At 45.6% G+C, this 19,737-nt stretch overlaps 1 protein-coding gene across 1 annotated transcript in view; it reads right to left on the reverse strand.

Moving 5' to 3' along the window:
• The window catches only part of LSM1 (LSM1 homolog, mRNA degradation associated), a 31,101-nt gene that overhangs the window by 8,310 nt on the left and 3,054 nt on the right, over positions 1–19,737 (reverse strand). Inside the window, exon 2 of the mRNA XM_082254139.1 lies at positions 17,257–17,325. Within this exon, the coding sequence (XP_082110265.1) occupies positions 17,257–17,325 (69 nt within the window). The remainder of the gene's footprint in view (positions 1–17,256; positions 17,326–19,737) is intronic.

Consider the following 19,737-nt stretch of genomic DNA (forward strand, 5'->3'; position numbering starts at 1 on the left):
CGGCATGTCCTGGATTACGGATAGGGCTGCCGCATGGACCTTGAGGGTACTAGCTGCAAGCCCAGCTTCTGCACCCTTCAGGAGGAAGTCTAGAATGGTACTTATGCTCTGCAGACTTCTGTTTTTGGACAGCATTTTTAATGTAGATCTCTTAAAACACTGCCGTAAATTTTCCTGGTTATTGGCTTCCTACTTTGTAGTAGGGTGCCTACCATCTTGGCTGAGAGTCCCTTATTTAGCAGAATGTGTCGTTCAGGATCCATGCTGATAAATTTCAAGGCTTGGCTTTGTGGGTGATACGCTCCTGATTGGGAGAGTAGATTGCTCTGACTCAGCAGTATCCAAGGGTCTTCTTCTGTGGCGTGAACCATGCCTTTTTGGCCAGTAGGGTGCCAGATCTATCTTCTCTCCAGTTGAATCTTCCTGATCATCCTAGGAATGAGCTGGATCTGAGGAAATGCTTAGGCAAGGTTGAACCGCCATGGGAACCCAAGGGAGTCTATCACTAATCCTTTTCTTTTAAGGGAGAAATAATTTGATACCTTCTTGTTCTTCACTGTGGCAAACAGGTCCACCTCTGTGTAACCCCATCCTAAGAGTGAGTGCTGAGAAAATTTTATGATCCAGCTCCCATTCTGTTGGATCTAGTGGTCTGCGGCTTAGAAGACCCGCAAGAACATTGTTTGTCCCCTTGATGTTGACGGCTGAGAGGGACAGCAGATGATCTTCTGACCGAGACAGTAGGTTGTAAGCTACCCCCAGGGGGTCTTGATCTGGTGCCCCCTTGGTGATTGATATATGCAACTGTCGTGATGTTGCCCGACAGTAACTGGGTGTCTGCCCGTCGTTCTGGAAGGCGAGTCGATTCTTGTACTGCCAAGAGTTCCTTTAGGTTGGAAGAAACTTCCGGCCCAAAATTCTTCCAGGCTCCCCGTTTGACCTGGTGGCCTATGTTGGCTACCCAGCCGAGGGCATTTGCATATGTAGTGACTGACCTGGACAGGCGGAAGCCAGAGCCTTCCCTTTGTCAGCAAGTCCTTTTTGAGCCACCAAGCTAAGGACTTTCTGATGATATAGGAATGGGAATCTCCTCCTCTAGTGGAGGTTGTCTTTCCATACCGATGGCTTAGGAGATGGCACTGTAGTGCTCTCATGTGTAATTGGCCTCATTGAACAGCCGGGATATGAGGACCACGAGGAATATTTTGTGCCTACTTGTTGCCCTGATTGCAGTCGTCAGCACTATCTGTACTCCTTTCAATCTGAGCTCCTGCATGACTTCTGCCATGATTTTGGTGAATATGCGGGGGAGCTAGTGACAACCCAAAATGGAGAGCCTGGTACTGGCAGATTTGCCTTTTCTCCAAGATAGCAAATCTAAAAAATGTCTGATGGCTGGGATGGATCGGGATATGGAGGCAAGCGTCCTTCAGGTCCAGGGTTACTAGGAAGGGGGGGGTGGCTTGGTCCTCCACCATTAGGACCGCTTGGAGGGATGGAAGCACGCCAGTCCTTTCTGACAGTATCTGCCACCATCTTGCAACCCGGACGTTTATATAAATCAGGAAGAGGCAAGTGGAAGGGGGAGGAGGGGCACCCTGGAACAACGGCTGTAATGCTTCCCTTAGCCAAGATGGCTGCCAGACTTCCAGTAGCGGCGCCATCATGGAAACGTCACTTCTGCTTCAACACTCGTACGGGGAGCAGCATGCTGCATGAGTATACCCAGTCCTGGAGATTCTCATGCAAGCCAATACAGGATGGTAAGCAGACAGCTCAGATACAGGGACTCCTGGCTGGCGAGTAACCTTGGGCTCTTCACCCCCCCCCCCCCAAAGGCTGAAGCAGGGGTGAGTGGAAAGGAGGGGCCAAACGCACCCCCCTACCCCCACTACTACACCGCATGGTATAGGGGTAGGAGGAGAATGAGCAGCAGCAGAGGGAGCCAGCGACCCATGGGGAGAGTTTAGCTGAGCTCTCCTTAAGATTTCCTCCGTCCCTTCCCCAGATCCAAGGTGCCTGAAAAAGGCTTCCCCACCAGTTAAACAGGCAGAGGGAGGAGGTGTCCAGGGATGCCTGCTGTGGACAAAAGTAAAAAAATATAAACTGGGGGTGGGTGTTATCTTCCATGTTCATGCTTGCAGGACAGAAAACACAACTGAGGAGGCAGCCAGCTCTTTTTAAACCAATCTGTGCTTGTGTTTCCTGCAGGAGGAGCCTCTCTCATGTGACCATCCTGGAGGATGACCTGCGAAATTTTATTTTATTTTTTTTAATATATAAAGCTGAACCTCAGGAACTCAGCCACTTTGTAAAAATTGTTGGCATACCATGAGTTACATCTAATGTGGTGCATACCACCTTTTGGAATGCTCTTATTTACAGCCGATATATGGAGCTCCAGGAAGATAGCCATTACTACACTCCGGGGCTCTGAGAGGAGGATGCTGTCTTCTCATATACAGCAGTTCTGCCCACCCCCTCCTCTGCTGCCCATTCACAGAAGTCTTTGTATTTTGTGAATAAGTTCACATAATACAAAGCAATCTGTTACAGGAGTCCCTGCTTGCCTCCTAGCCAGGAACACTTTGCTTTTCAACAGAGATCCTGCTTGGCCTGTGCTCGAGTTGCCACCTCCCTGATGACCTATATTTTTTAGTGCATTTTAACCTTTTAATACATGAGATGTTTTTAATACAGGTTGCACCATGATCCCCCCTGTGCCATCTGATTGGAAGTCAAAAAACGGAGTAACAAAGTTTGAGTGCCCCTCCCCATATGTACTGTAAAACAGAAAAGCATAATCGTGTGCAATATATATTTTATAATACCTCACTCTCCATCCATCTCCATACATCCCCACCAACAGTAGTTGAAACAACAAGTTACTGGAAGGAAGATTGGTATGTAAATCAGTCAAGGAACAAAAAGGGCTATTGTACTGTATAAACATACAAAAACTGACCACTTTGCCTATATAAATCAAAAGGTTGTTTGCATGACAAATGTTTAACTTTCAGCTATAACAAGCATTTCCCTATACACATTTGAATGCCACTGATTTCTGTTGAGCAAGGTACACTTAAAGAAGAAGGACATCTTTGAGCTCACAGGGTAAATAAAGTGCACTATTGTCATAAAGCTGCCAACACCCCAAACAAATATTAAAAGACATATAAACCTAAAAATGGAAGCCATGGGAGAAACGTATCAAAACTTGAGCAGCTGTTAATGGGAAATAGTCAGTTTCTATTTTAAGCTTGTTTAGGTACAAGTGGAAGAAAAGCCCAACTATAACTAGTCTCAAAAAAGATTCTTCTCTACTCCTACCTAGCCCTTTTTTTATTTTTATAAAAATACGAGGGGGAGGGGTGGAGGAGATCTATGTACTTACCTACATTTATTCTTGCCACGTGATCCTACAGCTCTGTCTCCTTCTGGGTTTGTAATCGGCTCCTGCAGGGAACAGGAGGGAGCGCAGACAGTGCATAGGCCTTGGGGGCCTATGGGCAATGTCCCGACTCCTGAAACTCCCAGCCACTGTCAAGGGGTCCCTTACAGAGAGCTGCAAGATGACGTGAATGGACCATAGCAGATTGAAACATGGAAGTATACTTTTTTTTTAAATACATTTTAGATAGGAGGAAGGGAAAATTAAGAATAGTTATAGTTTTCTCTCACTTTAAGATTTGAAAATGAAAGCAGTTTGGTTGTCATGCACAGCTGCGCCAACTGTCACAAAATTCACCATGTATTTTCAGTGAGCATGCAAATAAATGTGCAACTATCCACTTCATCTTGTGTTAATCACCAATTGTGCTTTACTACTAGTCAAAACCGGGGGGAGAAAAGAGAAAAAAAAAAAAAAAAAAAAAAAAAAAAAAAGGGGGGGGGGGGGGGGTTTACTATTCTATGCTGATAAGGTAGCATGCTAGTTCTGCTACAGTAAACAGGACATTAAAAAACTAACTCTACTGTTCAGTATTCCCTATACAGCATTTATAATAATCTCTGAATAGTACAGACAGATACTTTACGTATTGCTGCCACCTTGTGGCAAACATTACTACAGGCAATGGAATAGCAAGTATAAAATGAACAGCAACACATTAGCTGAAACAAAGTAGAAAGGAAGAAACAAAGAAACGATTCACTTTGCATGACAGATGGAACGTCTTCTTGTAGTATTCCCACCTCTCTATTATCCATGCTGCCTTTTCTAACAAGAGGACCAATAATGCTCCCAAAGTTACAGCCCATAGACTTGTATCAGTTCTTGAATTATTTTAGATCTCCCTCGCTCTCTATCTCTACTTTACACACGTGCGTGACAGTAGGCCTAGCAGTGGCCATGTCACAGACTGCCATACCTCTCAGAAAACTCCAGACAGCAATACATGCAGCAGGATGTGATGTATGGAGAGACTGGGCAGCTTGTTTTTTTTATGCGATTCTCAGCCGTTTTGTGAGTAGCATTTGCTTTTAAGAAAATTCTAAATTTAATACAGAATTACACTACTGGGCTGCTTTTTCTGTATGTAGGTATAATAAATATTTCTCTCCCAGTCTTCGTCCATAGGGTTTAACCCCTTAGTTCAAACAGAACACGAATATGCGGCCTCTGCTGTAAGCTTGATGCATCATCCCGGTACTGTTTAGTGCCAACAGTCAGCTTTCTTGTAATGACAACCGATGGGTATGAGAACTGGTATAGTGTCCTGAAAGAGCCGACAATCTGGAGGAGTTTTATGTGTAATGCAAATTGTTTAATAGAGAGGCAAACAGATATGGGGAGTTGCAGTGTGGATCACAGGGTGCGTTCTCTGCCTCTTCTGGAAGAATGGTCAAATATTCCCATAGACACTCCTAAACCTTGTGGACAGCCTTCACAGAAGAGTTGAAGCTGTTATAGCTACAAAGGGTGGGCTAACTCAATATTAACCCTTTCACACCTACGCCTTTTCTGAAATTTGTTGCTTACAAGTTAAATTCAGTCCCCCCCAATAAACAACTACTTAGTATCCGCTAAACATATCTATATTTTTTTTGCAGAGATCCCAGAGAACAAAATGGCGATTGTTGCAATATTTTATGTCACACGGTATTTGAGCAGCAGTCTTTCAAATGCAATTTTTTTGGGAAAGAATACACTTTCATGAATTATCAAAAAGTTAGCCTAATCCCCCCCCCCACCAAAAAAAAAAAAAAAAAAAAAAAAAAAAAAAAAAAACAACAAAACAATAAAAACCCATTTATCACTTTTATTGCTGTCACAAGGAATTTAAACATCCCTTATGACAGAAATAGGCAGTGACAGGTACTCTTTATCTTTATGGAGGGATCTGGGGGGTCTGCACTTAAAGCATTCAAAAACACCAAGTTTGGCTTTCATTTTTTTTTTTTTTTTTTAAATCCGACGCCTTTAAGGCTCCAGTACCAGGAAGCGATGTCATGACATCGCTTCTTGGTTATTTCATCGGAGACCCGACCAGAGCCAAATTCAGCTTTGTTCGGGACTCCAACCAGCAGGCGAACGTGCTGGTGGCACCAGGAGACCCAGGCGAGCCGTGGAAGGGCACCTCCCACTCCTTGTAATGACAGCCAAGCGGCTGCTCAGCCGCATCGGTTGTCATTACAAGAAAGCTGACTGTTGGCACTAAACAGTACCGGGATGATGCATCAAGCTTACAGCAGAGGCCGCATATTCGTGTTCTGTTTGAACTAAGGGGTTAAACCCTATGGACGAAGACTGGGAGAGAAATATTTATTATACCTACATACACCCACACAGCATCTTACAAAAGTGAGTACACCCCTCACATTTTTGTAAATATATTATATCTTTTCATGTGACAACACTGAAGAAATGACACTTTGCTACAATGTAAAGTAGTGAGTGCACAGCTTGTATAACAGTGTAAATTTGCTGCCCCCTCAAAATAACTCAACACACAGCCATTAATGTCTAAACCACTGGCAACCCCTAAGTGAAAAATGTCCAAATTGGACCCAATTAGCCATTTTACCTCCCCGTTGTCATGTGATTCGTTAGTGTTACAAGGTCTCAGGTGTGTTAAATTTTGTGTTATCGCTCTCACTCTCTCATACTGGTCACTGGAAGTTTAACATGGAACCTCATGGCAAAGAACTCTGAAAAAAAGAATTATTGCTCTACATAAAGATGGCCTAGGATATAAAAGATTGCCAAGACCCTGAAACTGAGCTGCAGCACAGTGGCCAAGACCATAAAGCTGTTTAACCGGACAGGTTTCACTAAGAACAGGCCTCGCCATGGTCGACCAAAGAAGTTGAGTGCACGTGCTCAGCGTCATATCCAGAGGTTGTCTTTGGGAAATAGACGTATAAGTGCTGCCAGCGTTGTTGAAGAGGTGGGGGGGAAATCAGCCTGTCAGTGCTCAGACCATACGCCGCACACTGCATCAAATTGGTCTGTATGGCTGTCGTCCCAGATGGAAGCATCTTCTAAAGATGCACAAAAAAGCCTGCAAACAGTTTGCTGAAGAAAGGCAGACTAAGGACATGAATATATTGTCTGACCTCACTTGTACGTGCTGGCCCTCGAGTTGCTCCTGGAAGGTTGCGATTCCTCTGGCCACGGCCTTCAATTCCTTGAAGTTGGACGAATTGTGTCTCTCTGAACAAGACCAGACTCCCTGTGTCCAGTGACTCCCTAAATGGGCTCCCCATCCCCAGCTGCTGGCATCCGTTGTTAGGATGTGTGAAATCTGAACTGTCCATGACAGTCCCTTGTTTAGGTTGTTCCGGTTTCTCCAACACCATAGCTCTTGTTTTACCCTTGCTGGGAGAAGAACCCTGTCTTCTAGGTCTCTCTTCCCGAGGTTCTGTAGGAGAAAAGACTGAAGTGGTCTCTGATGGAATCTGGCCCACTTTACTGCCGGGATGGAAGCGGTCACGAGTCCTAGAATCGACATAATTTCTCTTAGCGAGTTTGGAAGGTTGGTTTGCATTTCTGCTGTCCTTTGGTCTATGCGTCTGATCTTCTCCTCTGGAAGCATCATCACTTGTTCTCTGGAGCGGATGATATATCCCAGGAACAATATCTCCTGTTAGGGTATGAGGTTTGACTTCTCGACATTGACTATCCAACCTAGATGGGCAAGCCATTCCTTGAGCCACTACTAGATCCTCGATCAGTTTCTTCTTGGTAGGAGCCATGAACAGTAGGTCGTCTAGATGAGGCATTATGGTTATGGCCCTGGGTCTTAGGGGAGCCAGAGCCTCTGCTAGGATCTTTGAAAAAATCCTTGGGGTCGAAGAGAGTCCAAACGGAAGAGCTATACTTTGAAAATGGTGGATCTTTTGCCCAATTTGTATTGCTATGCGCAGATGCTTTTGGGATCCCTCCCTTATGGGGATGTGGAGATAGGCATCCTTTAGATCCATTGTTGCCATAAAACAATCTTGAAGCAAATTCCTTACAGAGTAAATTGACTCCATGCGGAACTTCTTGTACCTTATGGTGCTGTTTAGAGGCTTTAGGTTCAATATTAACCGGAATTTTCCTGAGGGCTTCTGCACTAGGAATACATGCGAGTATAAACCTTTCCCCTCCTCTTGCTTTGGTACAGGAATAAGGACCTTCTGGTCTATCATTTCCCCTATAAGTAGTGGCAGGGCCTGTGCCTTCGCCGGGTCTCTGGGTAGCTTGGTAATCGTCATTCTCGAGGGGGGGGGTTTCTTGCTGAATTCCAAGGCGTAACCCTTCTCGATGATTCCCCTGACGAACTTGTTGGAGGTTAGCTTCTGCCATCGGGGGAGGAATTTCTCCAACCTCCCTCCCACCTGGCACCCAGCATCACTGAGTTTTGGGCTTTTGGCCAGGAGGGTTAAAGAGCACGTTTGCCCTTGATTTCCCTTTCTGGCCTGTCCAGCGCTTTTTCGGTCTTCCCCTATCTGGTTTACCTCGGTTCTCCCTGGCTTGTCCCCTATAGGGACGAAAAGTTTCTCTGAAAGGACCTCTCCTTGAATGGGAAGGTTTTCTTCCTATCTGCCATCCGTTCGAGGGCTTCATCCAATTGTGGACCAAAAAGGAATTTTCCCGAAAAAGGGACGCTGCATAAACGTAGTTTTGAGGCTGTGTCTCCAGACCAGATCTTGAGCCATAGTGCTCTTCTGGCTGAGACAGAAAGTGCCGCTGATCTGGCTGACAGCTTACTGCTTCTGCTGAAGCATCAGAGATAAAGCCTACTGCCTTAAAGAACATAGGGAAGGATTTTAGTAGTTCCTCCCTAGAGGTACCTGCCATCAAGTGTTCCTGCAGCTGCTATAGCCAGAATTCAAAGTTTCTTGCTACGCAAGTTGTGGCTAATGCTGGCCTTAAATTGGCCATAGCAGTGTCCCATGAGTGCTTTAAGATAACGTCACCTCTTTTATCCATGGGATCCCCTAGGTGTCCCATATCTTCAAAGGCTAAGTCAGAATGTTTGGAAACTTAGCCAGGGGGGCATCTAGCTTTGGTGACTGGTTCCAAACTGACTCAGGGTCCTCGTCAAAGGGAAATCTTCTCTTTAAGGAACCTGAAAAGAATGGTTTCTTTTCAGGTTCTGACCATTCCTTCAGTACCAAATCTGACACGATTTGATGTACTGGGAATACCTTGGCCTTCTTATTGTTCAGCCCCTGGTACATCTTATCGTGTCTAGATAAGGGGGCCTCCTCTTCCTTTATTTCCAAAGTGTCGTAAATTGCCCCGAGTAGGTCATCCACTTCCTCTATGGAGAGCCTATATCTGGTAGATCTAACGGCTTCTCCCTGTCCCTCTTCCTGACCATCTGACTGGGAGGAGTCTGGGTCCGTAACCCTAGGGGCGTCTTCCTTGCTTCCCGTTTGTTCCCCTGAACATGAAGCTAAGGGGGTAGGTGAAGAGGGTGGGTCTGGCGGAGTAGTGGTCTTGGGTAGCTGTACCTCCGCAATTAGTTTCCTAAAAGATGAAAAAGTAGATTGTACTTAGTCTTTAAATGAGGAAAGAAATTTTGAAAAAGGCGAATCTTCCTCGGCTTTTAATACTGCCGAGATGCATGCTGGGCTTTGGAGTAATTAGAGGAAAGCCTGGTGGCGCAGGAGGGGCACTTTTTCTTTTCAGTCTTAGAAGTTGCTCTTGAGGGCTCCTTCTAAGAAAGGGGTACATAGGCAAACAACTTGACTTAACATGAAAAAAGACAAAAAATGTTTCCCCCCCCCCCCCCCCTTCTTTTAAAATGAAAACTTTCCTGTGCCTCCCTGCCTCACTGAAAAGTCCCTAAGGACTCTTCAGTGCTTCGCCCCCCTCCAACCAATCAGCTATGCTGCTTGAAATACACAGGAAAAGGGCTCTGGCAACTGCCAGCCTACCTGTGATGAGCCAATGCTCGTCTCCCCTGCGGTGTGTGGAGCCTCCATCCTTCCGTTGGATCGCGCTCCCATGCAGGCATCTTCAGCCCCTGCTGTTCGCCCTTTAACACCGGCTCCGGCCCTCCCCCTCCTCTCTGCGCCAGGAGGCCGGAACCGTGACCTCCGGCGCACAGCGATGACGACACCGCCGCCGGAATTTACGCCCCGCGTCTTCCGGTTCACGCTGTATACAGCGAGGCCGCCGGGCGGCTCTGCTGCAGTGACCGCTCGGTAATCGCTGCCATCTCCCTTGCCGTGCACTGGAGAGAGGGGGGAGCGGAACTCCAACACCTGTGGAGGGAACCCGAGGCCATGCTGCTCCTCTGATGTTCTGAAGCTTCTTGCGAAAGGTGAGGGACCCAAGGCTGCCTGGTAGTTGTCTCCCCTGCTAGACCTTGAGATATGGAGCTCATCCAGAGTTTTGGCCGGCTGCCCGACTGGGGGTGTATGTAGGATATCTATTCTATAGTATTAATATGCAAGTGTCTCTGCGTCCGTCCCTGTGTCTGTTGGATGGTGCTACTGCGCATGTGCCCCACGGACAGCCGTTGGGACTGGGGGCAGGCACCATGTTAGGGACCCCAGAAGTAAGTCACACTGACCTGTGTAGGATGGGGAGCTCCTCTGTGTCGGAGGCCGGGTCCCGGGTGTTGGGGTTACCCCGATAATGGTGCTCTTCAGGGAAGTTCCTCTAGCAGCTCTATCCAGATCCCCCCGCGCCTGCCTCTTCTCCTGACCCATGACGGGGTGCTCCTGCCCGGCTCCAGCATGCGGGTGAGTGTAGACTCTCCGGCAGGGCCGGAGTGCGACTCATTTTTAGCCCTGGAGTTTCATGCCTTAGACCGGCCCACTTTAGTTCACGACTGACTATATTAAAATAATGTAATTCAAACCTCAGAATATAAGTTTGCAATGCCTGCGCGCATGGTGCACGGGCAATGCGGGGCTGCGCGCATGGTGCACGGGCAATGCGGGGCTGCGCGCATGGTGCAGGAGTACCATGCCTGCAGCGCTGCATCTCTTGTAGTATGCCTGCAGCCCCGCATAATGGCAGGCAGTGGAGGAGTCTCACTTACCTGTTCCTGACATGTGCTGGGGAGGATGGGGGGGGGGGGGGGGGGAGGATGGAGGAGCTCCTCGGACTGAGCGCGGGCACTGACCTGTGTAGGCTAGGGGGAGCTCCTCGGTGTCGGAGGTCACCCCCGATAATGGTGCGGTGTGAGGGCCGTTGTACTGCCGAGTTTCAGTAGCCACCGTTCGGTATTAGTATGTGCTGGGGAGGCGGAGTTCCGATTAGTGGCTTAGATTTTAAAAATGGCGCCACCCGGCGCCAAAACGTCATTGCGTATGCGCCGCCGCTCGGGTAAGCTCGAAAACGTTCGACTATTCCCGAAAATGTGTACGGCTTTTACCGAGCAGCGGCACATGCGCAGTGACATGTTGGCGCCATCTTTAAAAATCTAAGGCCACTGATCGGAACTCCGCCTCCCGCCTCCCCAGCACATACTAATTCCGAACGGTGGCTACTGAAACTCGGCAGTACAAACGGCCCTCACACCGCACCATTATCGGGGGTGACCCCCAACACCCGGCCTCCGACACCGAGGAGCTCCCCCTAGCCTACACATCTCAGTGCCCGCCCCCCGCCCTCAGTCCCAACGGCTGTCCTGTGGCACATGCGCAGTAGCGCACTTCCACGGACACAGGAAATCTTGAATCAGCGGACGCAGAGACACTGGGGTTTTATTAATATAGATACATACACCTCAACAAAAATTACAGGAACTTTTAATCAGGAGTTTGACTTGATTCTATACTCAGAGATTTAAGATATGGATCTGGTCACTTAAGTGGCAGAGGCGGTTGTTAATCAGTTTTAGCTGCTTTGGTGTTAATAAAAATTAAACAGGTGCACTAAATTGGCAAAAAAAAAAAAAAAGATGGTTTTACAGGTGGAGGCCACCGACTCACCTCCCCTTACTCATTTTTTTTATTTTTTATTTTTTTAACTAGTATTGCATTTGGCTAGGGTCAGTGTCACTACTGGTAGCATAGGCAATACCTGGACCCTATAGAGGTTGCACAGGCAGTCAGACTCCTCCAGGATGGTACATCAACAAATGCCATTGCAAGAAGGTTTGCTGTGTCTCCCAGCACAGGCTAAAGAGCCTGGAGGAAATTCCAGGAGACAGACAGTTCCTCTAGGAGAGCTGGACAGGCCAGGCCAGGCCCATAGAAGGACCTTAACCCATCAAGACTGGTAAGTGCTCCTTTGTGCAAGGAGGAACAGGATGAGCACCGCCAGAGCCCTACAAAATTACATCCAGCAGGCCACTGGTGTGAATGTATCGGTCTAAACAATCAAACAGACTTCATGGAGGGTGGCCTGAGGGCTTGACATCCTCTACTGGGCCCTGTTGCTCACTGCCCAGGACCGTGGAGCTTGATTGGCATTTGCCATTGAACACCAGAATTGGTAGGTCTGCCACTGATGAAAGCAGGTTCATCCTGAGCACATGTGACAGACATGAAAGGGTCTGGAGAAGCTGCGGAGAATGTTATGCTGCCTGTAACATTGTTCAGCATGACCAGTTTGGTGGTGGGTCATTGATAGTCTAGGGAGGCATAGCCATAGAGGGACGCATAGACCTCTACAGGCTAGACAATGACACCCTTATTGCCATTCGGTATCGGGATGAAATCCTTGGACCCATTGTCAGACCCTACACTGGTGCAGTGGGTCCTGGGTTCCTCCGGGTGTACGACAATGCCCGGCCTCATGTGGTGAGAGTATGCAGCCAGTTCCTGGAGGATAAAAGGAATTGATACTATTGAATGGCCCTCACGCTCGCCTGACCTAAATCCAGTATAACATCTGAGACATTTTGTTTTGGTCCATCCAACGCTGCCAGGTTGCACCTCAGTCTGTTTAGGAGCTCAGTGATTCCCTGGTCTGGATTTGGGAGGAAATACTCCAGGACTCCATCTGTCCTCTCTTCAGGAGCATGCCTTGACAATGTCAGGCAAGCATACAATCACGTGGGGGCCATACAAACTACTGAGTAGTATTTTGAGTTGCTGCAATGAAATTTCAGTAAAATTAACTAGCCTGCTGCATCATTTTTTTCACTTTGATTTTCAGGGTGTCTTTAATTCAGCCCTCTGTGGGTTGATCATTTTCATTTCCATCAAACAAACCATGTGGCATCCTCTTGTTCCCAACACATTACCCAGTCTGTATCAGTTAGATATCCGGCATTATATTTTCCCCCACTGAGATCTGATGGGTTTTTAAAGTGTTCCTTTAATTTTTTTTTTTTTTTTTTTTTTTGGAGCAACATACATACAGCAACTGAACATATCACAACAGAGCAAGTTGGAAATACAAGCGGATCTTCTGAACTTATTAATAAGAATATTTAAAAATTATTGCGCAAGGTAATTACATGAGAACATATGAGCGATTGGAGTTTGTTTCACGAATATATAATTCCTATATGAATTTTCACATGTTATTTATTTTAATAAAAACAGCATTTTATAATCCTGTGTTACAGATTTATGAAAATTATTATTATTTTTTTTTAATCTACTTCTGTAGCACATTTATTCGTTTCCTTGCACAGCAATAAGTTCCAGTCGATTGGTTTAGGATTTCTTAATTGCAGCAGTGGTTTTTGGGTTTATTTTTGGAGCTGCACCATTTTTGAAATTGAGTGCAGATTAAGGGAGATTCACGCATCAGAAAGAATAACACATCAGAGTTGGTAAATTGACCTGGCATGGTAGTACATGACACAAACATTTTTAGGGCTGACTTACACAGAGCTTCAAATATGTGTTTACTATGTATTCACAGGGAAAAATAAGGGCAAAAAACACAAATTGACCCTTAGAGCCCATTCACACTAGCGCGACTTATGAGGCGACTTGTGTCGCTTGACATAACAAAAGCAATGTTAATCAATCAGTGCCGTCTTAATTGGCACTACTGAAGTTGCTCCGACTTCAGAAAAGGGTCCTGTACTACTTTGAGGCGACCTGTGATCCGACTTGTCCCATATACTTCAATGGGAGTCGCCTCCTTATCTTAATTGACAGGACTTGTGATCCGACTTTCCATAAAAATGGTCCTGAACAAGAAAAAAAAAAAAAAAAAAAAAAAAAAGCATTTTTTCTTATAATTTTTATTAGAACAGGAATACGGCTCCTCTCCACCTGGTATTTTTTTCTTGCAGGCATTTATTGGGCATTTTTTTGGCGTCTCTGGAGGCAGGCATGACTTTTTTGGATTTAGTGTCTGGGGTGTCAAAAAAGTGTACCTGTGAAGTTTCAGCTCTGTAGCATGTCCAGAACCCACACTGCTGTATTAATAATTATAAGAAAAATTAGCATTTTTCATTAATACAGCAGTGTGGGTTCTGGACATGCTACAGAGCTGAAACTTCACACAGGTACACTTTTACACCACAGACACTAAAGTCAAAAAAGTCATGCCGGCCTCCAGAGATGCCAAAAAAATGCCCGATAAATGCCTGCAAGAAAAAAAACGGCCAGGTTGAGAGGAGCCATATTCCTGTTCTAATTAAAATTATAAGAAAAAATCCTTTTTTTTTTTTTCTGTTTCTGGTTCTGGACATGCTACAGAGATGAAACTTCACAGGGACACTTTTTTCATATTCTGATTGGCCAAATACAAAGTTGTCTATCATACAAGTCGCGTAAAAAAATTCACAAGTCGCGCTAGAAGTCGCCCCTTTATGAGGCGACTTAGAGGTCGCGCTAGTGTGAATGGGCTCTTAAAGTGTATATAAACCTAAAAATTAACTAGGAAAATTTGCAACATTTTGATTCGTTAAATATATCATGGAAATCAATAAGTACAAAAACATATCTGCTGATCTTGCCAAATTCAGAGCTGTCCCATTTGTCACTTTTCCTGTGCACACTTCCTGTGTTACCTCCATTTGTTCTCATCTTGGGACTACAGTGTTGAGTAAAATAGTAGGGTGGATCCGAGTAGTTTAGCAATGGAAAACTGGATAGGGCTGACACCTTTCAGTGCACAAAAATCCTGCATGTTGTCAGCTCTACAATAGGAAATTTGGAACGACTTACATTATTGGCAAATAAACTGGTCGCCTTCTGCATTTGCAGGGTCTTTATAGGGATAAAATGCAGGGGAAATTGCAGGGATACTGCATTTGCTTTTTTTTGGCCTAACATAGATTAACTTTTCAGAAAGCCCATGTAAGCTATCCAAGTCTTTTGGGGCGGCAAAGCTAAAACTGAATTTCTGAAACTACTATCTGTGCTGGCCCAGCTACTCTGCCCCTTCCTTTACCTGAGACAGCTCTCAATTTGTTGGGGCTGCTGATATTTTTATTACAGGTACTTTTATAGTGGCGCTATGGGGTGTGTGTGCGTACACACACACACACACACACACAAACACACCTCATTTACATCAGTCCCTGCCCTCAATGAGTTTACAAGCTAAGGTTCCAACCTCCCATGCATACACACATACATATGCTAGCCAAAATTTAGACAGGAGTCAATTAACCTACCAGCATGTCTTTGGAGTTCGGGAGGAAGCCAGAGTATCCAAAGGAAACCCACACAGGCAAACTTCAGGCAGGAGATTAAAACCAACAACCATAGCGCTGCTAGGCAGAAGTGCTAACCACTTACATAGCAGAACTCAGCAGCAGCCTTAGCGCTCATGGATTTCTACACAAGAGAGGCCATTACGGGTTATAAAAACCCCCACACACCATGCATGGAAATAAAAGTGTTTGTTACCCAAAATGAAAAATTGGATCCTGTTCCCTTAACCACCGGAGGATTTTCCTGCTGTACGTCCAGGCCACTTTTTACGATTCGGCACTGTGCAACTTTAACTGACAATTGCGCAGTCATGCAATGCCGTACCCAAACGAAATTTACGTCCTTTTTTTCCCCCCCAAACAGAGATTTCTTTTGGTGGTATTTGAACACCTCTGCGCTTTTCATTTTTTGCAATATTAATAAAAAAATGCGACAATTTTGAAAAATAAAACAATATTTTTCTACTTTGACAGTTAAAAAATATCCAATATATTCAATTTTTGTCATATATTTAGGACAAAATGTATTTAGCTACAAGTCTTTGACAAAAAAAATTCTCAATGAGCGTATTTTTAACCGCTTTAAGACCGGAAGATTTTACCCCATTCCTGACAAGGCCATATTTTGCGATTCGGCACTGCGTTACTTTAACGGACAATTGCGCGGGCGTGCGATGCTGTACCCAAATTAAATTGATGTCCTTTTTTCCCCCCACAAATAGAGATCCTTTTGGTGGGTGGTATTTGAGCACCTATGCGATTTTTACTTTTTGCGCTATAAAACACAAAAAAAAAAAAAATCAAAATTTAACATTTTAGGCCAATTTGTTTTCTGCTACATATTTTTGGTGAAACAAATAAAAAATTGCAATAAGCGTATTTTGATTGGTTTGCGCAAAAGTTATCGCAGCTACTAACTACGGGAAATTTGTCATTTTTATGGTTCTCTTTTTTTTTTTTTTTTAAGAAGCAATGGCGGCGATCTGCAATTTTTTCTGCGGGACTGCGACATTGCGGCGGACAGATCAGACCCTTGACTGACAAAATGACACTTTGCTATAAATATGCACTGTCACTGTAAAAATTACACTGGCAGGGAAGGGGGTTAACTTTTATTGGTAATCAAGGGGTTATGCATGCCTGGTGCTTACTTACGTGTGTGGGGGGAGGGGACTGTGTGACACAGGCACAGATCGCAGGTTCAGCTATGCTGTACCCCTGCAATCTGTCCCTGCCTGTCACTTAGGAGATCCGCCCACTTTGTTTACACAAGCGGGCGGATCTCCACACTCGATCCCCGACGATCGAGGAAGAGCGGCGGTGATGACCGCCGCTCCTCCCCTGGCTCGACTCCCGCTGTGACTGAATACAGCGGGAGCAAGCCTCCGGCAGTGCACGCTGCCCACAAGGGGAGGATTCCAGCGACGTAGGTCTACGTCGCTGGACGATAACGAACCACTTTGCCACAGTACACTCAACGTGAGCGGTCGGCAAGTGGTTAAAGCATGTTATACAGCACAGTGCTTGTGCTGTGTCATTTGGCCCCCTGTATCACCTGAAATACCTGGCTGATCCTACTCTCCCCCTATAAATGGACCACGGTTTATCATGGCTGCTGAGCCCTTCCACCGTGGTCAGTTTACATGCCTCCGTCATCCGCAGTTCTCCTCTCCCCTTCCCTCCCTGCCTGTCAGCTCTGTCCACTCCACGATCCTCCCCTCCTGCTGCTCTAATAATACAATAACCTTGCAACAATCCCCTTTGCCATGTTAATGTCCACAATGCATATATTTTTTTTTAAATGTTGCTGTTAGCCTGATTTCAGAGTGCCGATCAGCGCTCACATGACTGGCCACCTCCCCCTCCTCCTCTTCCGTCAGCGGGGATTTCTCAGCCCCACCCGCTCTTCTGTCAGCTCGAGAGAGGCAGCCGGTCACACGAGCTCCGATCTGAAATCGGGTACACAGCAGCATTTGTTTTTTTTAAAACACGAACGCACTGGGGACATTTAACATAGCAGAGGGGATTGCTGCATGACTTAACCACTTTAATTCCACGAAAATACTTTTCTCAAAACAAATGGTCTGACAGTATCTTTCCAACAGCCTCATGTTGTCTTGAATAGGAAAGAGGACAGGGGCTCCGTGTATTTTTTGTTCGAACATTCTCAAGAGCCTGATTATAGAAACCCATTCCAAACAGCCTAACACACTGAATATTCAAGAAGAGTTCTCACCAAATTGGTCAATGCTTCTCAAGTATCCGATGAGAGTTCTTCCATCTCTGAGAAGGACCAAGTGTTTTTCTGTGAAGAAAAGAAATTAACTTTAGACCAACTTTAAAAGGAGTTCCGTCAAAACACTAAGCTTAACCTTTTCGCTGCCAGAGCTTTTTTTTGCACACGCTTAAAAAAAAAATCATTTTAGGGTTGAAGATTACACAAAACCCCCCCAAACATTTTCTGAAATCAGACCCTAGAGAATAAAATAGTGGTAGTTACAATTTTTTATGTCACGTTATTACTGAACAAGGTCTAGGAAAAGCAAAACTTTAGATTGCAGTAAATAGACACCAAACATGTTAAACCTTAAATTTGCATCTGCCGGTAAAATGATAAACTTCACTACCCTACCCTATATTTTCTATAGCCAACGATACAAAAGCCTCCCATCAGTTTAGTGTTTCAGAGGAGGTCTTGTGTTAGAATTATTGTTCTCACTCAGGCGCGTGCAGAGATATGCAACGTGTACTGCAAGCGACATTTTCATGCGTAGGCACCCCCAACGCATGAGTTTAGGATCACACATGCGATTATGTAAAGGGAGGGGGGGGGGGGTCTCAATTTCTTGAAGGGAGATTTTTTTATCTGCTTGGGTGTAATATTTCCTCTGGACTCCACTGAATGGTTTGCAATGAGAATTGCATTGGGGACATGGAGAGGCTGACCCGTAAGTAACGTCATAGACCTCGCTTTCCTGGTCACAGCTTTCCTGGTCACAGCAAGAAGAGGAAGAGAGGGCCGGTACCAGGGGTGTGTGCGATCAGACGGCAGCGCAGTCACCTAAATGCTTTCACCTGAAAGGCAGGAGTCAGTTTCACACACAATCCCAGCGGCTGTATGATGTACGGACCTGCCAGCAAGACTGTTAAACCTGCTCCCACCCCCATACTAATTACCCTGTAAAGGAAAGAGGCCTATACTTACCTATTCTGAAGGCGTTCTTGGTCCAGTCACATGATCTCCCCAGCGGATGGCTTCAGCTAAGAGGAGAGATCGCCAACAACAGCGGCAATGCCTTTGCAGTGGCATCACCCATAGGCTTACAAAGAAAAGGAACCCACTTCTCAAAGTGGTATGTAAGCCTGATGACAACACCGGTGCATGCCCCGGCTCGCCTCCGCGGATAATCAATGAAGAAAAAGAAACGGCTGCACTCCAGATGAGGTCAAAATCCAGATTTATTGACTGGACATCCCAATGTGACAATAGTGACAAGGTATACTTACTATGTAGTATAGTGACAATGTAATAGGCTTACCATGAGGCATCCATTGTCGGCTGTCTCTCCTCTTCTACACTTTAATTAATGTAACACAAGTATCTATCAGACTCAAAACAAAAGATTCTGGATGATAAACTGACAGAAGATTATCATTAGTGATTGCACCTGCATTAGGAGCCAAATCGTTATATAACCTGGGTGCCAAGGCAGGTGCAATCACCCATTAATATTAGTTCCTGTCAGATTTCTATCCAGGAGCTTTTGTTTTGAGTCTTATAGGTAACTTTTGTACATTAATTAAAATATAAAAGAAAAAAAAAAAAAAAAAAAAAACACACTTTTTCGTGAACTCTTCCCAGCAGTAGTAGTCATCCCAACAATCTGCAGAGACAGCACTGGACCTGCTGTTGGGAACGAAACGTTCTCTTTTCCTGTTGTCCGTGTGAATGGCACCATTAAAAAAAAAAAAAAAAAGCATTCATAAATGTCTTCCACATACACAGAAATGTAAGTTTAACAGTGACAGTGTGACCGAGGCCTACAAAATCTAATTCCAGAGCCTCATCTACACCAGCCCTTAGGACAAAAGAGCTGATATCAGGGGGGTGGGGAGCCCCGGGGCCCTCTGAACCATGTGCATTTTATGCAGGTGTGGCACGGCCCCATTCAGGTGAATAGGTAGCGTTCAGTGGGCTGCCTGCAGAGTGTGATAACAGGTACAATTTTTGCCACACCACAAAGCTTCACAACGTTTAAATACTCCCATCCACTGCCTTTGTAGCTGAAGGCTAAAAGTTCACGGGCGATTAGGCCCAGTGCCAATCCTTGGATTCCTGCTGATGAGAGTGGCTAGCTGTGGCCACTGAGCCCATGGTGGCTGCAGCTATCTGTGGCTGTCCACACAGCTAGCATTCATCTGCAGTGATCCCTGGCTCATGTTAGTGAATGGGCTCAGTGGCCTCAGCTAGCCACTAACATCAGCAGGAATCAGAAGAGTTCCTGACACTTTAGTTCATACCGGGCCAAATCACCCATGTGAATGCTGCCTAAGAGGGAGCGGTAACAACACAGCTCAGCCACACGTTTTAAGCCCCCCCCCCAACTGCAAGTGTAAATGAGGACTAACGCTCCAATATTTGTCCCAGATAGAAAAAAGAAAAAAAACAGATACTGTATTTCTATGGGGAAAAGAGGTAGAGCCTTCTGGATGCAGC

Source organism: Pelophylax lessonae (genome assembly GCF_965119305.1).
Source record: "Pelophylax lessonae genome assembly, chromosome: 4".
NCBI lineage: Eukaryota > Metazoa > Chordata > Amphibia > Anura > Ranidae > Pelophylax > Pelophylax lessonae.